At 37.2% G+C, this 21626-nt stretch overlaps 1 protein-coding gene and 2 long non-coding RNA genes across 17 annotated transcripts; 1 reads left to right on the top strand and 2 right to left on the bottom strand.

Annotated features, from left to right (window-relative positions):
• The first annotated feature begins 1753 nt into the window (after window positions 1–1753).
• Window positions 1754–6902, top strand: LOC133714899 (uncharacterized). 7 transcript variants are annotated; one of them, XR_009848863.1, is made up of 8 exons: window positions 1754–1871; window positions 2016–2077; window positions 2826–2926; window positions 3085–3143; window positions 4305–4345; window positions 5032–5124; window positions 5645–5779; window positions 6495–6902. It is a non-coding gene; the product is annotated as an uncharacterized LOC133714899 (long non-coding RNA). The 7 variants fall into 7 exon arrangements; XR_009848862.1 differs by having other exon boundaries at window positions 6489–6902; XR_009848860.1 differs by having other exon boundaries at window positions 6335–6902.
• A 948-nt stretch (window positions 6903–7850) lies between these two features.
• LOC133714875 (uncharacterized) lies at window positions 7851–15272 on the bottom strand. Of its 8 annotated transcripts, none has more exons than XR_009848834.1 (11): window positions 15123–15272; window positions 14782–14994; window positions 13641–13803; window positions 13220–13339; window positions 12029–12088; window positions 11140–11180; window positions 10896–10973; window positions 10719–10803; window positions 9890–9956; window positions 9376–9676; window positions 7851–8498 (listed from the first exon to the last, which is right to left on the bottom strand). It is a non-coding gene; the product is annotated as an uncharacterized LOC133714875 (long non-coding RNA). The 8 variants fall into 8 exon arrangements; XR_009848835.1 differs by having other exon boundaries at window positions 14899–14994; XR_009848833.1 differs by lacking the exon at window positions 14782–14994 and adding an exon at window positions 14316–14606.
• A 3509-nt stretch (window positions 15273–18781) lies between these two features.
• LOC133714862 (protein TIFY 3-like) lies at window positions 18782–20986 on the bottom strand. 2 transcript variants are annotated; one of them, XM_062141134.1, is made up of 5 exons: window positions 20722–20986; window positions 19899–20005; window positions 19579–19777; window positions 19434–19491; window positions 18782–19317 (listed from the first exon to the last, which is right to left on the bottom strand). In XM_062141134.1, the coding sequence occupies exons 1-5, from the start codon at window positions 20804–20806 to the stop codon at window positions 19164–19166; spliced, it is 603 nt and encodes a 200-aa protein (XP_061997118.1). In that variant the 5' UTR covers window positions 20807–20986; the 3' UTR covers window positions 18782–19163. The 2 variants fall into 2 exon arrangements, with proteins under 2 accessions (XP_061997118.1, XP_061997109.1); XM_062141125.1 differs by having other exon boundaries at window positions 19899–20001; window positions 20706–20983.
• Window positions 20987–21626: the final 640 nt, after the last annotated feature.

Genomic DNA, 21626 nt, shown 5'->3' with positions numbered 1-21626 from the left:
TACGATCCGATGACGCCCTTGCCCTTTGAAGGTTGTAGAGAACAAAAATACGGTTACTAACCCTTAATCGTTTGACTGAGCCGATCGATATGCTAACGATGACATATTTTTCTCAATTTTGGAGCCGAAACCTAAAATAATATTATTGGGACATCAGACGGAAGAATTATCAAGTGCACGATCCAACGACGACCTTGCCCTTGGAAGGTTGTATAGGAAAAAAATAGGGTTATTAAGCCTTAGTCGTTTGACCGATCCGATCGACACCCTAACGAGGACGGAGTTATTAGAATTTTTGAACGGAAGCCTAAAATAATGTACATGGCACATCTGACAGAGGATTTTTCAAGTGCAATCCGATGACGCCCTTGCCCTCTGAAGGTTGTAGAGAACAAAAATAGGGTTACTAACCCTTAATCGTTTGACTGAGCCGATCGACATCCTATCGATGACGGATTTTTCTAAATTTTTGACTGGAAGACTCTAATAATGTACTTGGGACATCAGACGGAAAGATTCTCAAGGGCACGATCCGACGACGACCTTGCCCTTCGAAGGCTGTGTAGGGAAAAAATTCTGTTATTAAGACCTAGTCGTTTGACCGACCTGATGGCCATACTATCGATGACGAATTTTTCTAAATTTTTGATTGGAAGCCTCTAATAATGTACTTGGGACATCAGACAAAAGGATTCTCAAGTACACGATCCGACGACGACCTTACCCTTGGAAGGTTGTATAGGGAAAAAAATGTGTTATTAATACCTAGTCGTTTGACCGATGCGATCGACATCCTATCGATGACGGATTTTTCTAAATTTTTGACTGGAAGCCTCAAATAATGTACTTGGGACATCTGACGGAAGGATTATCAAGTGCACGATCCGACGACAATCTTGCCCTTGGAAGGTTGTATGGGGAAAAAATTGGGTTGTTAACTCTCTGTCGGTTGACCGAACCGATGGCCATACTATCGATGACGGATTTTTCTAAATTTTTGACTGGAAGCCTCAAATAATGTACTTGGGACATCAGACAGAAGGATTCTCAAGTGCACAATCCGACGACGACCTTGCCCTTGGAAGGTTGTATACGGAAAAAATTGGGTTGTTAACTCTCTGTCGGTTGACCGACCCGATGGCCATACTATCAATGACGGATTTTCCTAAATTTTTGACTGGAATCCTAAAATATTATACTTGGGACATGTGACGGAAGGATTCTCAAGTGCACGATCCGATGACGACCTTGCCCTTTCAAGGTTGTATAGATAAAAAATAGGTTTATTAAGCCCTAGTCGTTTGACCTAGCCGATGGACATACTATCAATGACAGATTTTCCTAAATTTTTGACTGGAATCCTAAAATATTGTACTTGGGACATATGACGTAATGATTCTCAAGTGCACGATCCGATGACGACCTTGCCCTTCGAAGGTTGTCAAGCAAAATTTATAATATTCATTTTCAAGCGTGGAGTTGATACATATTGCGGTATTACACCTCATTTGGTTGACCTAGTGGATCGAAAGTACTTACCTCTTTTAAGGAAAGAGAGTACTTAAACTCTGCGTTTTTTATTAATTTAATGATATGTACTTCTCAAAAAAAAAAATAAAAAAAAAATACATATACTCCAAGATGATTATAGGGGCTGATCCAAGTAGTAACTCGGTTGGGCTGAAGGCCCACCAACATTTTTGGGGCCAAAAATAAACTAGGTCATAACTTTATCTTTTCTTTTTGTTCACCAAAAATAACCCGCGAAACCGAAGACACCAACCCAGGCTACCTAGCACAGCGGCGATTCTGACTCTGTTCACTTCTTCTCCTCCTCTCGGTCACCGAGCTCCAGGAGTCCCGACCTCCAGGTATCTCTCTCCCTCTTCGTCTTCTTCTCTTCTTATTCGTAATGTGAAAGCTCTATTTTTTTATTTATTTTTCTGACTTTTTGATCTTCAGTTCTTCACATCGTTAGCGGGTTATTGACTTATTCTTCTACTTCAATTGATCAGTTATTCGGCAGTTGGGCGGCTGGGCCATTTGAAATTGAAATTGAATCCGTCAGGTTAAAGAGGTATAAAGGCACACCCATTTGATATTGCAATTGAAATTGTAATGAAATTATGAAATTGTATGTAGCTGATAAAACCCAGTTCTTGGGTGTGTCGGGTGTGCTGAGATTTGTGGCACTGTGCGTGTGAATCAACATTGAAATTACAGTAAAGATGTTGTAACTTCTAAGCTTTTATAAAACCCAGCAACTGCTCACTATAAAAGTTAGTATTGAGAAGCAGATGGCCACAATTCCACAAATGAAAGCTTGAAAAAAAACAAGGAAAAAAGCAAGCTGATTAAATCTTCCTATTTTGATACAAATGAAGGATCAGCATTTACTAATTACTATCTATCATTAGTACTTTCTTAGGTCATTATGTTAGCTGTACATTTTTTGTGGGGTGTATGTGTATTGCTTCAGCCTGCATGTGTGTGAATTATAATTGTATTGGCATTGCTCTCATATATCTAATATAAGTTAATTAGGTGTTACACTAAAATGTGAAATCATGATCCGAATACGAAGGGAAATTTTTTCCCCCTTTGTTAAGAAGTTCAACCCCCATCGAGCTTGTAATACTGGATCTGCCCCTGGTTGATTCATGCATTTATCCTTTACTGCGGTAGAAAGAATGTTCAGATAATGAGTTCTCAGTCATGTTATCTGTACGAACACTTTTATCATTTGTTTGAATCTATGCCTCCTTTGGCTTGTCATGGTTATATGCTTATGGTAGACTTGAAATCATTTTGTCATCCTCTTGTAGGATAGCAGATGGGCTGCTACCACTATCAGATGATCTACGATATGGCAAGACCTTGGTCGAATATTGTATCAGAAATCAGAAGTGCTTCATAATCATAGATGGTAAGACCTTTCCTGATCTAAAAACACCCCAATGACTCTTATACAAAAAAAGATGTGCCATTTCGCTGTTGCATGGTCCCCAAAGATTGTCCTGCATGCAAAACCAATACCGTCAATCCATAACCTGATGTTACTAACAAAACCTGTTTGAATTTCAGTTGGGTGGGAGCGCGGGGTAATCAAAAGCTGTTTGAATTTCCGTAAATAGAGACAACAGGTAACTATTCCCTGAGTTAGCTTACATAACTGCATTGTGGTAAACTTATTCCCACAAATCATTCAAAATTCCTTCTTGCCTTCTGCATTATTGTCAATCCATATATTAGATATTCATTCTGTCAGAACATATGTAACTCCCACGTCACATTCTAAATATGACTAATATTTGTTCCTTGCATGTTTTTCGTTTACATTTTCCATTTAATTCCTATCTGTGATACCAGATTTCTTACATGGATAAAAGAGAGAATAGTTCAGTAGCTTTAGCTTGAGAGCATGCAGCAACATTCACATTGCCTCTTTCCACAGGTTTATACCGGGTTTTTATATTATGACAAGGGTTTTTTTATGAGTATCTGTTAGGTTGTGTAACACCTCTAGAGGGTGGAAGTGATCACAAAAATAAGTCTAATAGTCATGGGTAGCAATATTGCTTTTGCTTGTCTGATTATGTATAATTACTATTTGTAGTAGTAGAAATGGTAATGATAATATACAGAGTAGTAGTGATTGCAGTAGCAACAATAGCAATAATCAATGAATTAGGATTTGAGTTAGATTGATTTCTTAATTAGACCAAAAAGGTCATGTCAATCATGTATGTTACTTGATGTCATGGGTCATTAGCAACTCCTTCAGTATGCAATCTCTGAATTTAGTTTACATGGTTATTATTAAGTGTTTTTTGTGCTTGCAAACCCCATAAGCTGAAAATTAAATTAAATGAAATGATATTTCATAAAACTACTAGTAATTCTATGTCAGTAAAAACTATCTAAGGTTGCCAACTTCTTCTTGAACACAGCTGCCATTTTTGGTTTTCAATGTTGGGAAATTGATTCATAATGTTACTCCTCCAATGTAAGGATGACAAAGCTTCTATTAACGGTTTGATTAATTTCCTAACATACCAGACTCTCCAGCTTGACTCAATAGCTAACCTCAACCATCTTCTTCGCAGTTACTGTTGGTTTAGTGTGGTAGGAGTAATTAATAGCTCTAGTATATGTTTCTCTATTATTGCAGTTTACTACTTGGTGATTACCTTTAATGTTTAACTGTTTTGTTTAGTACAGTATGACCCTTGTTTTCAGTTCATATATAATCATGAATTATTGGATTGTGTTCTCAATTCTAAGTGCAAACCTTTCTGTTTCAGTGGGAGCAAAGAGGAAAGCATGGATACCAGCAGGATTAAAGGTAGTGCTCAGAACCGAGTCGCACGATTTATGGTTTAAACATATCTGTTGGCACTATCACCACGTTTGTGATATGCTCTGGAGGGAAGTCTCAGCTGTTACTTTTCGGCACATTGCATTTCTACTCTGAAATTATCTTTGAGCAGTTGCCTATTCAGCTTATAGTTAGTCATGGAAGTTTCATTTTGATACGGAACTTTAACTGGTCTGTTCGGCAGTTGCCTATTAAGCACAGAAAATGTTTTGGAAGTTGCACTTTGATTTGAAACTTCAAATGGCCTGTTTAGCAGTTCCGTATTCAGCTTATATGTATTGTGCAACTGGGTTTAGACATAGTAGTTGCATTGCTATAAATAGGAATTCCGTAGGGCTCAATACTTTGCGGATGAAAATAGTTTAACATTGGAAGTTGGAAGTTAAGTAGTATGGTTTAGCTGCGGAAGATAACAGTCTTTCCTATGTATTTGAACTGTAGTAATATCTTTACAAAGCAATAACATGCAAGCACTCTAGTATGTATGTTATTTTATATTTTGCTCTGATTTTAGATCTGAACCACTTTGTTTATAAATGAGTCATAGAGCCTATGTTTGGACAAAAGAGAGACTGCTAAATTAATTTGTTATTGAAGATACAGATCATTTCATTTATTTAAATTGCTATTGTGGTGCTTCTTAACTGAACTAGCACACAAGGCCGACTCAATGTATTTTCAGCCTTTTCTACTAGCATCTTCATCGGTTTCGCATCATTCAGTACTGAGGATCACACAACCCTTTGGTAAGTCAATTATCTTTCTCTCTATTTCTTTTATCTTTTGATTATCTGTTCCAGCTCCCGTAGTTTCCTGCCTGGAATTACCTGGTATAAAATTTGTTTTAGTGTTTGTCACATGATATATACAATTTGAGTATTGCACGATTTAAAGCTTGCTACTTTAACTTTGTTAAGCGATTTTATCTTTCTAGTAATTTATTTTTGTTTTAATAATATTGATGTCATCGTTATATTTATGCCTTATTTTTCAAGGTATGGTTGCTTTCTGTATTAGTAACCTGGGCTTATAAACTTAGTTGAGATGGTGGCAATAGCTTTAAGGGTTTGTCATTGACTTTCACGACTGTTTACTTAAGAAAGTTATGCCCCATAGTTTATATTTGTTGTTTAGGCTTGACTTTTTAATTTCAAAAGCTACAATCCCACATTTGGCTTTCTTAAAACCTAAAGGCCGGTAGTTGTTGAATTTCAGCTTTCACTCTATCCACTTTTATAGTTGTCTCCCCTGATTTGAACTGACCAGGAACTAAAACATTAAGAGGAGCATTGGCAATGCCATTGATGATCCAAGGAATGAAGAAGGATGTAATTTAGTATTCCATCATTACATGCCGAAAACCTGAATAGACCACAGTATGATGGGGGGTTTCTACAGAATGTAAGTGCTCTTATACACTCATATCCGTGCCTTTATTTCTTTGGCTACAAATCTCAGCTTTCACTTCATCTATACAATTGTGTGCCTTGATTTGCACTTAGGAGGATCATAATCAATAAGTGAAGCATGACAGTGCCATTGATGATTTAAGGACACGTGAAAGGTCCAAGTATTCGGTAACTATTCACGAAAGCCTTAGTATGATGGGGTTTCTACTCTGTCAGTGCAGTTTTAATTTGTCTGTCTGCAAGTCTTGCAGATGGAAACAAAATCTGTAGATGCATCTTATTTATCCCAAATGTGTGCCTTACTTTTTGTAATCATCAGTCATCACACAATTTCTCGCTATACCTCATTTTTTATATATGGTAAGTATGCAAAAAAAAAACTCAACCCCGCATCATCGCGCGGGCTACTTGACTAGTTCATATAATTTTATGTTTTTCATTTGCTTAATGATTTCGGCCTTATAAAATTACAATTGGACCGCATGAGAATTCTTTAAATTGCATCCTTATCCAAAATTCTTTTAATGGCTTCCTCTTATTTTTGCAGAATTGTAGGTCTCGTTTAGTTCGAACACAGTTTATCTCTATATTGCAACAATATCTGAACTGATTGAACAAAATACGTCGTTCCATACACTATCCAATTGATTTTTCCTCAAGTTCTTAACTACATGCTGACCCATTTTTTACATTTATTCGAGCTGAAGCTGTTTGGTCATGGTGAGAAGGAAGCAAACCGCTAATCGTATTCGAAATTCCACTTTGGAGGGTAATGCTAAGCGTACCGGTCAAAGAACCAATAACCCGCCTGGGGTTGTAATGGCCATTTACGTTGACCCCCTTGGGCTTTTAGTGATGCCAATTTAGTTTATGGTGTTTTACCGTAATTCTCTCGAGCAATAATGCTTCCCAATTTAGTCTACGTTATGTTTCACCGGATAAGTAGGCACTGCATTATGGTTATTTCTTGATACATGTCCTGTCCGTGCTAAGCTCAGCTCAAAGAACACTAGTGTAAACCATGTTGTAGTCTCCAATGTGATGTTTTCGAAACCAAAGATGTAGACGATAAAAAAGTCAACTAATTATATTGAAGTGCCTATATTGAAATGGAAATTGCAATCACCATTTGGAATCTAAAATGGACTGTTCGGCAGTTTCTGAATTTGAAAACTAGTCTTCCGGAAATATTAGGTATCTGAAATGGAAGTTGCGATCACCATTCGGAAATTAAAATGACCTGTTCAGCAGTTTCTGAATTTGTAAAATTGTGTATATTCCATTTCACCGACTTTATATGGCCATTGCATTGCAATATTCCACACAATACAATAAAAATGTCTTATTACTTAGGTCAATGTAATCAACTTGAACTTAAGAAACATATTAATGACCAATGAACTCTCGGCTTCATTTAACAACCGTAAATTAAGTGGAATCTCCCTACATTGAAGTTTCTTTTAATGCCAATTTCAGACGCGACGCAACCTTCTGAAATGCTTATCTGTTTCCCCAAAACATATTTCCGAACTCATCCATATAAATTCTTCCAATCTGGCACACTGGCATTAAAAGCCTCTCTTTTTTTTTTTTTTTTAATTTATTTATTTATTTTAGCATTGGAGGAATTTGGATGTTGAAACATGTGTAAAGAGATGGCATGGCGATCAAACCTAGAGCTCTTCATCACTAGAGTAGAAATGAAAGGTGGTAGTTTTGATGAGAATGTAAAACAGGCCGAGGTGTGAATTCAGCATCAAGTTGTGATTGAAGTCTAGTCCCCTTTGTCAAATATTAAGCATACAGACTCTAGTTTGGTCATATCAAGTACTTGCACTAACTTTCTAGAAGTTGGAATAAGCAAAATAATGAAAACAGCCAATTTCATCTTTAGACAATGTTTATCTGTAACTTGTCCTAGAATTGAAGTTTATTTACCACCAAATGCATTACAGATTATCTGCATGTGTGCAAGTTCAACAATGGTCAAACTATTAGGTTGAGTTCATACATATCTATATTCAGAAAGTAATTTATACACTAGTTCTATACAATGAAAGTAATTTAAACTTAATTTCTCCAAGGAGCTCACACACAATTTATATTTCCATGTAAGGAATAGATTGACAACAAGATTAAGAAATTCTATATATGGATATACTAGGATTGAGCTTGTAATCAAGGTGGTCTTGAACAACAATTAAACAGGAATATGTCCCATCCACCGGCCCTCTTTGGCTCCCCTATCAAGATGTATCCAGCAAGCCATAGTCAGTAACCACCAAAATTTTCCCATTCAACATGGCAGCAAGATTCCGATAGAAAAAAGAAAATATATATGGCAGCAAGACATGTCAGACACAAGAACATTAGTAACAGCAAGAAAAGTAACAAACTATCAACAAAAAGCTAGTGCTCGAACATCATAAGCTAGTAGCATACTAAATACCTAGAACTCGAAAATAACAATAATTGAGACCATATCTGGTTTGGAAACCTTCTCCCCTGAATTACTAAGCTCACCGGAGGTCTCCGCCAGAAATTTTGGGTAGCAACAATAAGAAGAAAACTATACAAAAGAAGAGATCTTTTGTCATTTAGTTGAATCAAGGCCTGGGAAGAAAGCAATCTACTGACATGATCATTTGATGCCAATGAGCTGGTATCGTCGATTTTGGTTCCAAATGCACAGAGCTCAATCCTCTTCAAGCCTGCATATGTATAGAGATACCAACATCAAATAATAAAATGACAAGAAGGAAGAGGATGCAGAGGAATTGAAAAGAGTATTAGCATATTACTAAATCACACACATACAAATATTCACATTTTGGTTCAATGCATTCATTATCAGTCAAGACAAAGAAACCCTTGAGCTGCAATTTTGGGATTTTAATTTCTAGAATAAGAAATGGTCTCTCAGAAATTACCATTGAATTAATGCATTATAAATTGTCACTCTCTCGACAATTGAGTTCCTTCACTTCATGGGATTACAGAATTTTTTCTATCGATTTAATTGAGTTCCTTCACTTCATTGGTTAAGCTTGCATTTTAAATCGAGGAACGTTTTTAAAACCCTGTCCACCTATCAACTGACATAAACCAGAGAATATGCTACCTGGCAATAATGAAAAATCTGTCTCTGAACATATAATTTCAAGTTTCCATAAGATCACTTCTGAAAACCTGTTATGCCCCTTCTAGATCTTAAGTATTAAAATTCGAAGTTCACCATCTTCTGTCCTCTATAGCAAACTCTAATTGATTTTTTTTAATAGTTTCTCTAAAATTATTAATAAGCTCAGTTCCTCAATTTAGAATGTGGAACAACCCTATTCTTTTCTCTTCAAGAATCATAATTTTTGAACAAGTTCAGAAGCTGAATCGAATCATTGCCGGAAATGAGCCTAATCTCTATAGTTTCCTCTATTTCTTTCCAATAACACAGAAACCGAAAGGCAACAAACTTTATTCACTTGTACGTATGAGTATTCATTATCATTAAAGTACAACTTAGTTTCTGCAAGATGCACATAATACACATATTGAACTAGCTAAAAAGAATAACAGAGAGGGCTATTGTACCTGGATATAAATAATGCAGAAAACGATGCTAGCGATGGGCAGCCAACTCTCCTCAGAAGACTAGGATAAATTGCCTTCCTCATACTCTGCAGTCCTTTCAAGGTGCTTAGCAGCACATCGCAGGCATACAACATTTGAGGCAGTCAGTTCAAGTTTCACCCCATAGCAGAACTTGGCTACCAGTTCGAAAGTTTTAGCCTACCACGAATATCAGGGAAGTTTATATTGCATGCTTCTTCTCCATCTTCGGATGCTTCTTAAATCAACTTTCCATGAACTCACTTCTTGAGAGCAAAAGAAACTGCATCGAATACAATTTATGTGTGAACTTGGCAACCAAATAAAATTATAACTACCATTATAACATCGTGTATATAAAATTAGAGATCATTTTCTTAGTGAACTGTGTTAGAAGTTGAAAAGTTATTCCAATGTATATAACCAATAACTACAAGTGACAAAAATATACATGTCAAAATGATGTAAATGTAAACATGAAAAGAACAAAACTTACATTATGAAGATGGAAAGACATTTCTCCAACTTCAACAACATCACTAGGAAGCCCAGCGGTGCAAAACCTACATTAGCAACAAGAGAAGTTATAATGTCAGTCAACAAATATGGGAGAATGAGGGCAACTACACTCAAGCACCAGCAATTAATGCATCTATGAACTCAACAGCTCAAATCCATTTCCTTCTTAAGAAATCTGTAAAATAGAAGCAAGCTCATTCTCCAAAATAGAATTAATCTTATGAAAACGCCCACACACACGCACATCATTCTATAAATCTGATAATCAAAATATTGACAGAGAAATGAAAAGGCAGCTAATTAAAGTGTTCAACTTGGGTTTCATTAGTATTTAGTAAATTTTATATAATAAAATAAAATAAAAATGTATGTACATATATGTGAAGAATTGGGCCAGTCTCCAGACGGGGTATACCACCCCATCCTTGAAACGGAGTCAAAGGAAATTGCACACACTGCACCCATCTTCGAAAGAGTCGGGGAAGAAATCACCCAATTAGGGACGGTACCCAGAGAGATGATATTAAGTTATAGACCTACTAATAAAAGTTTTAGCACTTGCATGTGCAAACAGTAGCCAAAATCCTCCAGAATCCTCACATTATTTTGATAACATTCAACATATGATACCCAGTTCAACATGTGGACTCGTGTGAAATATACTGATTTATCAGTAAAGACTACAGACAACTGCAATTGTTTATTTAAGCAGTTTTCTCTCAACAAACATCAGGTTTTCGCACAAACTTATTGGGAATTGATCAGCAAATATCATGATAACCCAACCAAAAAATAACACAGTTTACCATGATACATTGATGTATCCAAAAGCAATTGCGTCCCACAATATTAGTCGGAAAAAGGGGATCATGAATGTGTATGGGGTCGATGCTACATGGAGTAAACGAACAAGATATAAGTAGTGGACGTCAAGAAATCCATATGTCATGCACAGATAAGAAAGCAAAGGATGCCATCATTACCTGCAACCTCTTTCCCTCTTTATATAAACTCCATTTCCCTGTACGGAAATACGCATTTTCCGAGGATCAAAAACATTCCTAGGGAAGAAAAAGATCAAATGTTAAACAATAGCCATTTAATGCCTGTATTATAAAAAACAAAGTAGGCTTATCATCAGTGTAAAGCTAAATCGAAGCACTATGAATGATAGAAAAATAAATAAATAAATAAACCAAAAGAAATCGTTATCAACAATTGGCTTACCCAAAAAAATAAAGAAAATTCATCAGAAGGTCTCCGAAGTCCTGCAAGATCATTAGTATAGCGGTTAAGCAAAAGCAATCTAGTAATAATCATTGGCACAATTGTGGAACAGAAAAGGACAGAAAGTACTGAAGTTGAAATGGAACTTCAAACTAAACCCAGCCACATGAAATTCACCAGAACAAGACAGGAAAAAAATTATCAGGACATGGAATACTATTTCCAGCATTGCACAATATATCTGGAATCTTTACTTAGTGCTTCACAAGAGCATGGAAATTTCTTTTGGGTGGATAGGGTCCATAAAAGCAGTCTGGTCCCGGTGTCTACAGCCCATCAAAACTCTATCACTACAAGAATTGTGGATTTCTATATTTTGGTGTATTTACTTACATTGGTGTGGCAAAAGCCGGTTCAAAACAGCGTAAAGTTCTGAAATATCCCTTTTGTTTAGTGAAAAAATTCCCCACTATTGAATCAAACAAGCATTCACCTAGGCAACTACAGTTATGCTATGGCAGCAAAGCCCATGGCCCAATGCAAGACAGGAAACAAATTAAAATATGCAGCAGAGAGAAATTGGTTGATACCACGCATATAAATTCCATTACTCTCTAATTTTTAATTAAGGTTTTAAATATGCAATACTTATTCTTGTTTCTTTAGTTAAATACATATTTTAACACATAGCTTCACACCCTTTACAACAAAAACAGAGTTAGAAACCACAGTACAATCATATTATGATCCATGGAAAAACTATAAATGTACAAAATATCCTACTATGTCTACGAAAGAGAAGATTATAAATGCTAGTATGATGTATTGTCATCCAACAGAAACCATGCATACTAACAAGACAAATATATAACGTGGCAAATGAAATTACTTGGTTGATAGGTTGGCCAAGAAGACACTCATGCTGGGGAAAACGCACAATTAGTAGTACCTACGATAAGAGTGAAACAGCAAGTTAAAGAAACATAGAGTACCTGTTGAATTTTTGCATTTTTCTTACCAGAAAATATGTCTGAAAATAATATCAAAGACCTGACTAAAAGAATAAGCAACAAACTTTCAAATGCAAAACTATATCATGCAATGCTCCACTAAGAGAGAACAACAGGTTAGTAGAGCCATTATTACTGTAGGCTCCAAGTTACTTAAATTGCTCCAGAAAATATAACATGTTCATGCTTCCTAAAAATGAGTAGGGAATCAAGTGACACTTCATGCATAGCCAAGGGCTGGTTCTAATTTATCTTCAACTTTCTATACCAAAGAAAAACTCTCCAATTCACACAGCACTTGACTCCCCAACTTCATTTTTATTTTTTCAGCTACCAATTACATTTGCTTTTCAACTAGAATATGTGAACTTAAACATCCTTTCCAACTAGAATATGCCCTATCCCCAACTGAATAAGTACATATCACAAAGACAATGCTTAGGTTGTGTTCCCAAAACTCGTGATATAATATTTACAGCCTAGTCAAACAGGTTATCAGTTCCATAAAGAATGGAATTTCATCAATCTTAGTTCCCTTTGTTCCTGGTCTTTGAAATCAACTCAAGATGGACAGAACTTTGCGAACCTATCCTCAGTCAGAATTGTAAAGCAATACAAGAGACTTAAATAGAAATCAAGCTGCAGTATCATTTCCCTCTTTGCAACCACAAAAGTTGTTAATAGACTAGCTTGCTCAACTTTGTCAAAAATTGGTGATTGATGAAGCATCACGGTATCTAAAATCTGAGATAAACCCTCAATGATTTGGTACCTTTTTGCGGCAACACTACATATCTAATTGTATGAGTTGATATATCAAGTCCACTACTGACCAGCAAAAGAATAAGTATTAAAGCAAAGTATATATATATATATATATATATATATATTTTTTTTGGAAGGAAGAAAAGTATACTTTGATCAGGCATAATGTTCAGTAAATGTTTAAAACTCTATATCACCTTTGACACCATTTTTGTCCCTACTGAAAAATGGTTAAATTTAAAAACTAAGCATTGATATAATTTAATTACATTAAGCCCGACGAGAGGTGTTCCAGCATTACTCACCAAACAGTAGGAAATCAAGCCACCAGAATAAGACTGATCCAGACTACGATCTGCCAAGAACTGTTTCAGTACCAAAGCAAGGCGTGTAGCGGCTGGAAACTGCTCAGTTAAATCTTTAACCTGCAAATGACTATCTACAGTTAAAAAAGTATAAATAAACATTAAGAATGTAGTCTTTAAAGTATAAATGTCAATGAAAATGTCTCAAGAAAAATAGACTAAAAAGCTTAGAACATATAGAATAGGTATCCATAAAATTATATGAGATGCTAGAATGAGAATATTTACAGAGAGAATCATTTCTGCAAAATGCAACCAAAGAACAAAGAAGAAATCATTAAAAAGGAAAAGCTCAGAGATCCCCTGCATATATAACAAAAACAAGAAAGAGTAACTACAAAGAACAAGAATGCAGCCTTACTCGCTCAACTTAGGTTGCACAATCGGTGCGTCACACATCATCCTGTGATCATGGGGTTTGGCTTTAACCACATAAAGCAAATCCTCCAAATGCAGAAACAGCTTGGCTTCTAGTACTAGAAGACCAGAAGCTATACGCAGGTACAGACAAGCTTTCACAAATCCTGCAAATCCACTTCAAAGGTAAAACATCTGGCTCTTTTGCATTTAAAAATTCAGAAACTTCAAGATGCTTTGTGTCTGAGTAAACAAAATAGTATAAATTGGAGACACCCCTCATGGAATGCAGAACTAGAAAAAGGAATGTATACTTGTGAGGCCGCATGAAGACAAGCAATCTCATGAATGCTTTAGCTACCAATCATCTTCAACACAACCTTACAAATATTATCATGACAATATTTGTAACCCCAATTACTGTTATCAATTAATAACAAACTCAACTAACATCTAGAAAGACAAAATGGGCAAATTCGATGAACAAAGTTGTGCAGTTCCATCATACGGCAATCCATTACATCGTACATTCCATAAATCAGAGCTGTTCAAAAGGCAGTAAATCGAAAAAGCTCAGGAATCATCATCTCTTTATGGATGAATCATTAGAGTAAAGGCATTTTGCACAGTAGTAGGTATGACACTAAATGCAGAAGAAAAGAGTGGGGTTAACTCTCACCCCTCATGCAAGACAAAAGCAGTTTCCATTGTGAGGTAACAGGACCGCAATGCATTCACGTAACCCCTCAGAAAAAGTACTCTCAAATTTCATAAGAAAAGATGTTGTGGTTTAGTGGTTGCTTTGCCCCATTCTTTTCCTACTTCCTCTGAAATTAAAAACTTGATAGATAGATAGGTCTCAAACAGACCCAGGCCGCCTTTCTGACATAATTTGACTGGGAAACGCCACTGGTGTTTTATATCTCAGTGCTTGCAAGAGTACGGTAAAAAAAGGTTGACTTTACAGCCCCTGACCAAAATAAAACCCCAAAACACAAAAGTCTAAGTTTTTACCGACCCTGAACATTTCACAAATACCTAACATGCACCACATCATGACACTCGGCCACAGTAGAACAAATTCCATCATAGTAAACTGAAATTCACTTAGTTCCTGAGGAATTTGGCAAGTGAAAATTTCACACCTACAATTGTTTCCACAAAGCCAGTAAGCTTGGCAGTGGATAGCAGTAAATATCTCACATTGTCGCACCAAACAAACAAATAGAGCAACAAATTGAATAAGCAATCCAGAATCAAACCCCAGAGAACATCCGATCCTGAAGAAGTCGGGGGTTTCAGAGAGAATCACAAAACCCAGTCAGCATTTACAAAACCACTGCTCAAGCTCATCTATTCTGTTGATGAACCACAAAACCTATTCAGCAATTACAAAAATCTATTCTGCTTGATGAATCACAGAACTAATTGGAAACCCCAATATATGAACACCTAGTAATTGAGAGAGTAAAGTAAAGCAGCTTACCCAAACCCAATACGACGCCGCCGCCAATCGAATGACTTATTCGAAACCCCAATCTATCAACACCTTCTAATTTCTGAATCGGGGAGGTGAATCAAATTGGGGGGGACAAGGATAACGATGAGCGAGATGACGATGAGAAGGAGAACGATATCGATATCGATCAGGTGCCTCCGATCGCTGCCGGAACTCGCAATCTCAATCACCTCCTCTGATTCGGGGGGTGGAGAGACAAGGAGAACGATGAGAGAGAGAGGGATCGATCGATCTGAGATAGGCTCTAGGGTTATATTGCTATCACGTGCCTCCCATGTGTATCTCAACTGTAGTACTGTACCCATCCAAAATTCTGCATAACCAGCCGCGGTCAACTCACCGCGCGTGTCTGTCAAGCGCGGAATTACGGCTTGGTGCAGGTGGACCTTGGTCCATAGAAGTCTCTTCGCTTCTAGGAGCTCATCAACGGCTTTCAATGATATAATGTGCTCCCATATTTTTGGACATGGTTAGGCTCATGTCTTTCCTCTTTTCAGCTCTTAAACATAGTTTGGACTTTGGACCAACAAAAAAAATTTGTCAACAGGGGATATCGCTTGCCATTGAATTCTGTATTGCTTTAGTTCTATAGATATGAGCTTCTTACGTGCTTAATTCTATAGATATGAGCTTCTTGTTCTTTACTATTCCGCCAACCGGTTGGTCCAATGCCTTTCTGCCAAATTCAGCCATTCAGGTAAGGTCAAGGCATTATGATCCATAGATTGCCATACTACAGCAGAAAGAAACAATTAAGTGGCTTATTTTTCGAGAAGAATGAATAAATTTATTGATTATTGTTACAAAGGCAATGAAGATTATCGAAAGGAAAAACAAATATAAAGACATTTAAAGAAAAAATCTAGATCGATTAAAAAATTACATTTTTTTTTTTGAATCAAACTCAAAATGGGCAACAATATATTCATCTCAAATTGAAATGACCGTTACATGTTATTCCGCTATCATCTATAGGCAAACAAGAAGATCTAAAAATACCGGCAATGATACATAGAAATAAGTCCACTCATTAGACATCATATATATTGAAATATTAAGACTTTTAAAAAAATAAAAAATCTAGATCGATTCAAAAATTACATATTAGTAGTCTAAAATAAAAAAATAAGGTAAACTCCTAGTCAGTGATTTGACTTTGGGCCAATCAATAAATCGCATTTTCTTGGTTCGATCAACGTGCCCGTCTCATTATGGTAAAACCCGAAATAAACCCGATCACAGTCGAACCGAAAACACCAGCCTGTAACAAAGTTGTGGACATCATGTCCAGAGCAAGCCCTCACCCTAAGTCGAAAACTCAAAAACCCCCGACTCCTGTCGTCGTAGATTTCCTTTCCCACGTCACGGCCGACCCACTGGCTCACCGCCGCGAGCTTCATATCGACACGTGTCTGGTTCCTCTTGTTCACAACTAAGGGAGGCAACGGCGTCGCAGCCTGCAGCATGGGACGGCTGTGGTCCCGGTAGAGGAGCCTGGCCTGGAGGGTTTTGAAGGAGACTCTGTATCTGTGGTCGGGGTTGGTGATGAGGAGAGTGATGTTCAACGTGGCCGTTAACTCGGGGCCAGTGGCGTTGAGTCGAGACACCGTCGCCGACTCGAGCTTGAACTCGGGGTCTTTCCGTCTCAAGGCCAGAAGAGCCATCCCTATGATGAAGACTCCAAGAGTGACGCCTTGTAATATAGCTACTGCGCGGTTGACGGACTTAGTGCGCTGGTCCGACCTCGTGGGTTGGTCGTAGTTTGAGCGGGCAGGGGATGGAGGGTAAGGGTAGCCGGTGTCGACTTGATACGCCCCAGCTGGATATCCAATCACTACCGTGGAGTCTTGAGCCGTAGACATTAATTGATGAAGGAAAACAAGTAAACAGTAAGGTTTTGTAGATCAAATGCTACATTTTTCGATTTATATAGGAGCTTAAGAGTGTCTGAATCCTTTCACCAGTAGAACTTGGTAACGGAATTTGCTGACATTGAGGATTAGGGTTTCTGATCGGAAAAGGAGGACTGATTTTAAGGCACCTATGTGCACCAATATCAGCCCTTATTCAACTAATCACATGGCAACTTAATTGTCTTGCATTATTATTATTTTTTTTCGCAGAAAGAGATTTAGTCTTGCTCTCCAAGCAACTTGACGTTGTATACTACTTGACTTATTTTATTTGTGTGAGACTTTAACATGGTACCAGAGCCCTTCTAGGGTTCCTGATCGTGTCTTTTTTTTTTTTTTTTTCCTAGCCGCTTTGCTCAACCTTGTGGTGATTACAGAAGAAGCAGTCTTGAAGGGACAAATGATCCCTTAAGTCCTTATTACATTAATCATTCCGATCACCCCGTAATGATTTTGGTTTCAAAACCATTAATTGGAGAAAACTATGCTACTTGGAGCCGTTCCATGAATATTGCTCTTAGTGCAAAATCTGGCCTTCATTAGTGGAACAATCGAGAAACCTTCACCATTGAAGCAGCCGTTTGAATACCAGTCACGGAAAAGATGCAATGATATGATCCTATCATGGATCCTCAACTCTCTTGAAGCGGAACTTGCCAACAGCCTGAGTTACGGTGTTACGCTGAGACTGCACGAGGCATGAAATGATATAAAAGATAGATTTTCGATCACAAAGCAATGCACCCCGTATCTTTGAGATTCATGGGAAGATTGCTTTGCACACACAAGACCATTTACCTCTTGCAGCATTTTATACAAAGTTGAAAGGTTACTGTGGGATGAATTGGCATCCTATAATAACGATATGGAACCAGGATGCATGTATACGCATGAATTGTGCTTTTGTTTAGTCCCCATTTTAATCCCAAATGGAAACCCACCAGAATTGGTTTAGAACTCGAAAATCTTTTGTGAGCTTGCAGTTATAGCATCCTATCCATTATAAAGTAAAAGAAACAAATTATTGCTTGTGAATATATATCTTCCACTCCCTCTTGTGTTGGCCTTCTAGGAGCTCAATAACAGCTTTCAATGATATAATGTGTTCCCATACTTATGGTCATGGCTCATGTCTTCCTCTCCTCGCGTCTCAGGCATAGTTTGGACCCAAAAAAAGATTGTCAAAAGATGATATTGCTTGCCGTTGGATTATGCATTGCTTAGTTCTATAGATATGAGCTTCTTACATTGCTTAATTCTATAGATATGAGCTTCTTGTTCTCTACTATTCCGCCAACCGGTTGGTCTGATACCTTCCTTCCAAATTCAGGTAAGGTCATGGCAATATGATTCGTAGATTGCCAAACATGAAACAATGTTTAAACCAAACCCCTACTTGACAGATTCAGATTAGTGCATGCATACATGCCTAATACCCAAGCACATGAATCTCAAATCTATATATTCCTATATTACTTGACAGGTCTAGTAATAATATATTACTTGACAAGTCTAAAAGATTAGTGCATGCATACATGCCTAATAACCCTACTTGACAGGTCGTGTGCTTTTCCAAATCTATATATTCCTTCTGGCAAAATGCAAATTACAACTAGATGTAGACCAAGAAAAACTGTTGATCTAAAAATATCCCGATAAATGATTTCCAATACTAAAATTATCTAGATATAAACGAACAATGATACTTAATAGTCAACACACAACAACAGTTGCGCCAGATAGTTCGTTATTTGTTCTAGGCAAGACTACAATGTCGCAAATAGTCATATGCTAGACAATCCATATTCAAATACAGTTCAAATGCCTTGGCATAACCCAGGCCACATGATTACAAATTCTCAACTAGCAACGGAACACGAGACCTGACCCTCCATCTATCCTGAGGTTCATTCTCTATGCTCAATTGCTTGGGAGAACTTGTATGCATGTCACCCCGATAACGCTGAACAGGCAAGTGAAACATACAAATCAACAGTTAAAAGGTTTTTGCTAAAGGACCATAGAAATGTTGAGACTTTAATAAAGATAGAAGTTTCATATGATCCAGAAGTTCTTCATAATAAGTTCAAGATGGCTAGGCCGCAGAACTTGGTTGAATTTGTTCCTGACCCACGGCAGATTGTTTGAAACAACCCAAACCGGAAGAAGCATTATTGCTGAGGTTTGTCTTTGCATTATCATCCACCGGTGTTGCTGGAGAAGTAGGGTATGGACTCTTGCTGCCCAATCTGCAATAACAAAAACAGTAAGAAAACAAATTAATGTCCTGTAAACAAAAGGCATACATCATGTGATGGCGAACTTGAATTCTAATCAATTTGATGACAGTATTTACGGGGAGTACCTGTCCCTACGCTTCTCCAGGAAACGCTGAAGAGAGTGTCTTCTTGCAATTGGGAATTCTGAACCAACAAAGAAAATAGAGTGTAAATTATGAAACCATTTGTATCAATAATGATGTGTCTTAGTTTAGTAACCAAAATAATTACCAGCTTGCAATTTGCAAATGGAGCTCTTCTGGTCAGGGTAGAGCTGGACAACTGGTGAACCAGGAGCAGTAGAAGAATTTTGAAGAGAACTCGACCCAGTTTGTATCTGTGGACTTGGAGGACAGCTGTTGCCACTATTATTTACATCAATGACCTTATCAGCAGCAGCTGCAGCAGCCGCGATAAGAAGTTCACGGACCTATTATGAATAAGGGCTAAAAGGATTAGGTTAAGTGCATAAATGACAAAGTACAGACTCTATAGTACACGGATGCAAGTTGTTTATGATATTAAGGTTATTGAAGTTCATAAGATCTCACCTTTTCTGCAGTAACTGCATCAAAGACGGTAACACTCCCTGCGTAGAAGATGGTAAGCTGAGCAGGAGCACGAGCAGGGATATTAAGTGCAGATGGCTTGTTTCTGTCCCTCAAACATCAAAACATAACACACCAAATTTTCTGTAAGCCTGACATGATCTAGCTAACCGAATAAGAAGAAATAAAACACGCATCTTTTGTATGTCAAACACAAATTAGCTTAGCATTTCAACAAAGGCAAAGTGATGTCAGGTCATATGTAATTTGACAGTCACAGACGGTTTCACAGCACTAAAAGTGTGGAGTTCTGTGTAAAATTTGCACATAACTCATCTGTTTTTCTTGTTTCAAATACTGAAAGCACCATAGTTCTAACTCATTCCCAGATCAAACCCAAGACCCAAAATCTGACACTACTGTATTCCAGCACCACAAATTACAATTCAAACCTCACCTAGACCATCATTCAACAACTACTTTGCCAGATTGCTAACCAACAACTACATAACCTTGAAAAAGTTGTGGGAACACAAAGATAAACAGTGAATTTCAACTGTGGGGCTCTCGCAAAGCCAAATTGACCTTATCTTAATCACAAATAGCCAAAGTTTCAGTCTTTTTTACAAATTCTCTCAACCCAAAACTCCACGACATAAAAACTTCTCAAAAACCCATCACAACAATCTTCTCAATTCCACTACAGAAACACCCAAAACCTCTAAGTTTTCTTCATCTTCAAAAAACAACCTTTATACAACCACTAAAGCTTGTAAATTTGTAACATAAATCACAAAAGATGCAAAGTACCTGTTGCTCTTAATGTTGGGCAGATCATGAGTAGAGGCCTCAATTTCCTCAGCTTCTTCTTTGGGCTGTTTCACATCACCAAGCTCAAATTTTTCAGCCATTTTCTTTCTTCTTTCTTTCTTTCTCTGCTGCTCTCTCTCTCTCTCTTTCTCTCTGTAATTGCTTCGAAACTTACACAGAGAATAGAAATAGACAAAAACCCAAAAAAGCTTGCTCCACCGGCGACCAACCTTTAATGATTTCACAGTTTTTTAATCTCCCACGTTTTAAAGACAGATGCTTCCGACAATTATATTAAAATGACAACTCTACCTGACCCCTTCAAACTCTTTTACGAACCTTACTACCTGTCGGTTCGCCGTTGGATGTTCTCTGCACCACTGGATCTTGTGGTTGCAATTACTCAACTAGGTTTCCAAAAGAGTACTTTCGTTAGATGTTTTCTCTTCGTGGATCTCATATTCTCATATTCCCATATTCCCATACCATAATTGCTTTTACCTTAACGTAAATACATTTTTAACCGTTTACCTTGGTGAATTACTGATTTCCTTGGTGGCTTCGTGATACCATTTTTAAGAAGGAAAAAAAACTATTCGTATCTAAGGAAAAAAATACAAACAGTGTGTGACGTTTTGCCCATTAGTAACATTGGCATCTGAGATTTTGCCATCAACCCAACATAAGTACATAGAGTCTTAATTTCGTTACAACGTCTCCTCAAGTGACATATTTTGAAGGGTGTATGAGTAATTTTAATTTCTGAAGTTTTTTTTTTCCCACCACACACGCACTCTCTCCTCCGCCATAGTTGAAAATAAATCAACATCTAGTCACTTTGAACTAGTCCAACTAACTGTTGTCGTTGATTTTTTTTTTTTTTTTAAGAAAAGTAGTAATTGCATTGATAAGCAATTTAGA

This window comes from Rosa rugosa, chromosome 1 (genome assembly GCF_958449725.1).
Source record: "Rosa rugosa chromosome 1, drRosRugo1.1, whole genome shotgun sequence".
NCBI classification, from domain to species: Eukaryota; Viridiplantae; Streptophyta; class Magnoliopsida; order Rosales; family Rosaceae; genus Rosa; species Rosa rugosa.
This window is presented reverse-complemented; position numbering and strand designations above follow the sequence as displayed.

Bases quoted from the DNA above. Each gene is read 5' to 3' on its own strand.
- LOC133714862 (XM_062141125.1), bottom strand. From the start codon at position 20,806: ATGGCTGAAAAATTTGAGCTTGGTGATGTGAAACAGCCCAAAGAAGAA. The intron at 19,778-19,898 runs GTGAGATCTTAT...TATTCATAATAG, and splicing joins ATGCAGTTACTGCAGAAAAG to GTCCGTGAACTTCTTATCGC. The intron at 19,492-19,578 runs GTAATTATTTTG...TTGTTGGTTCAG, and splicing joins CATTTGCAAATTGCAAGCTG to AATTCCCAATTGCAAGAAGA.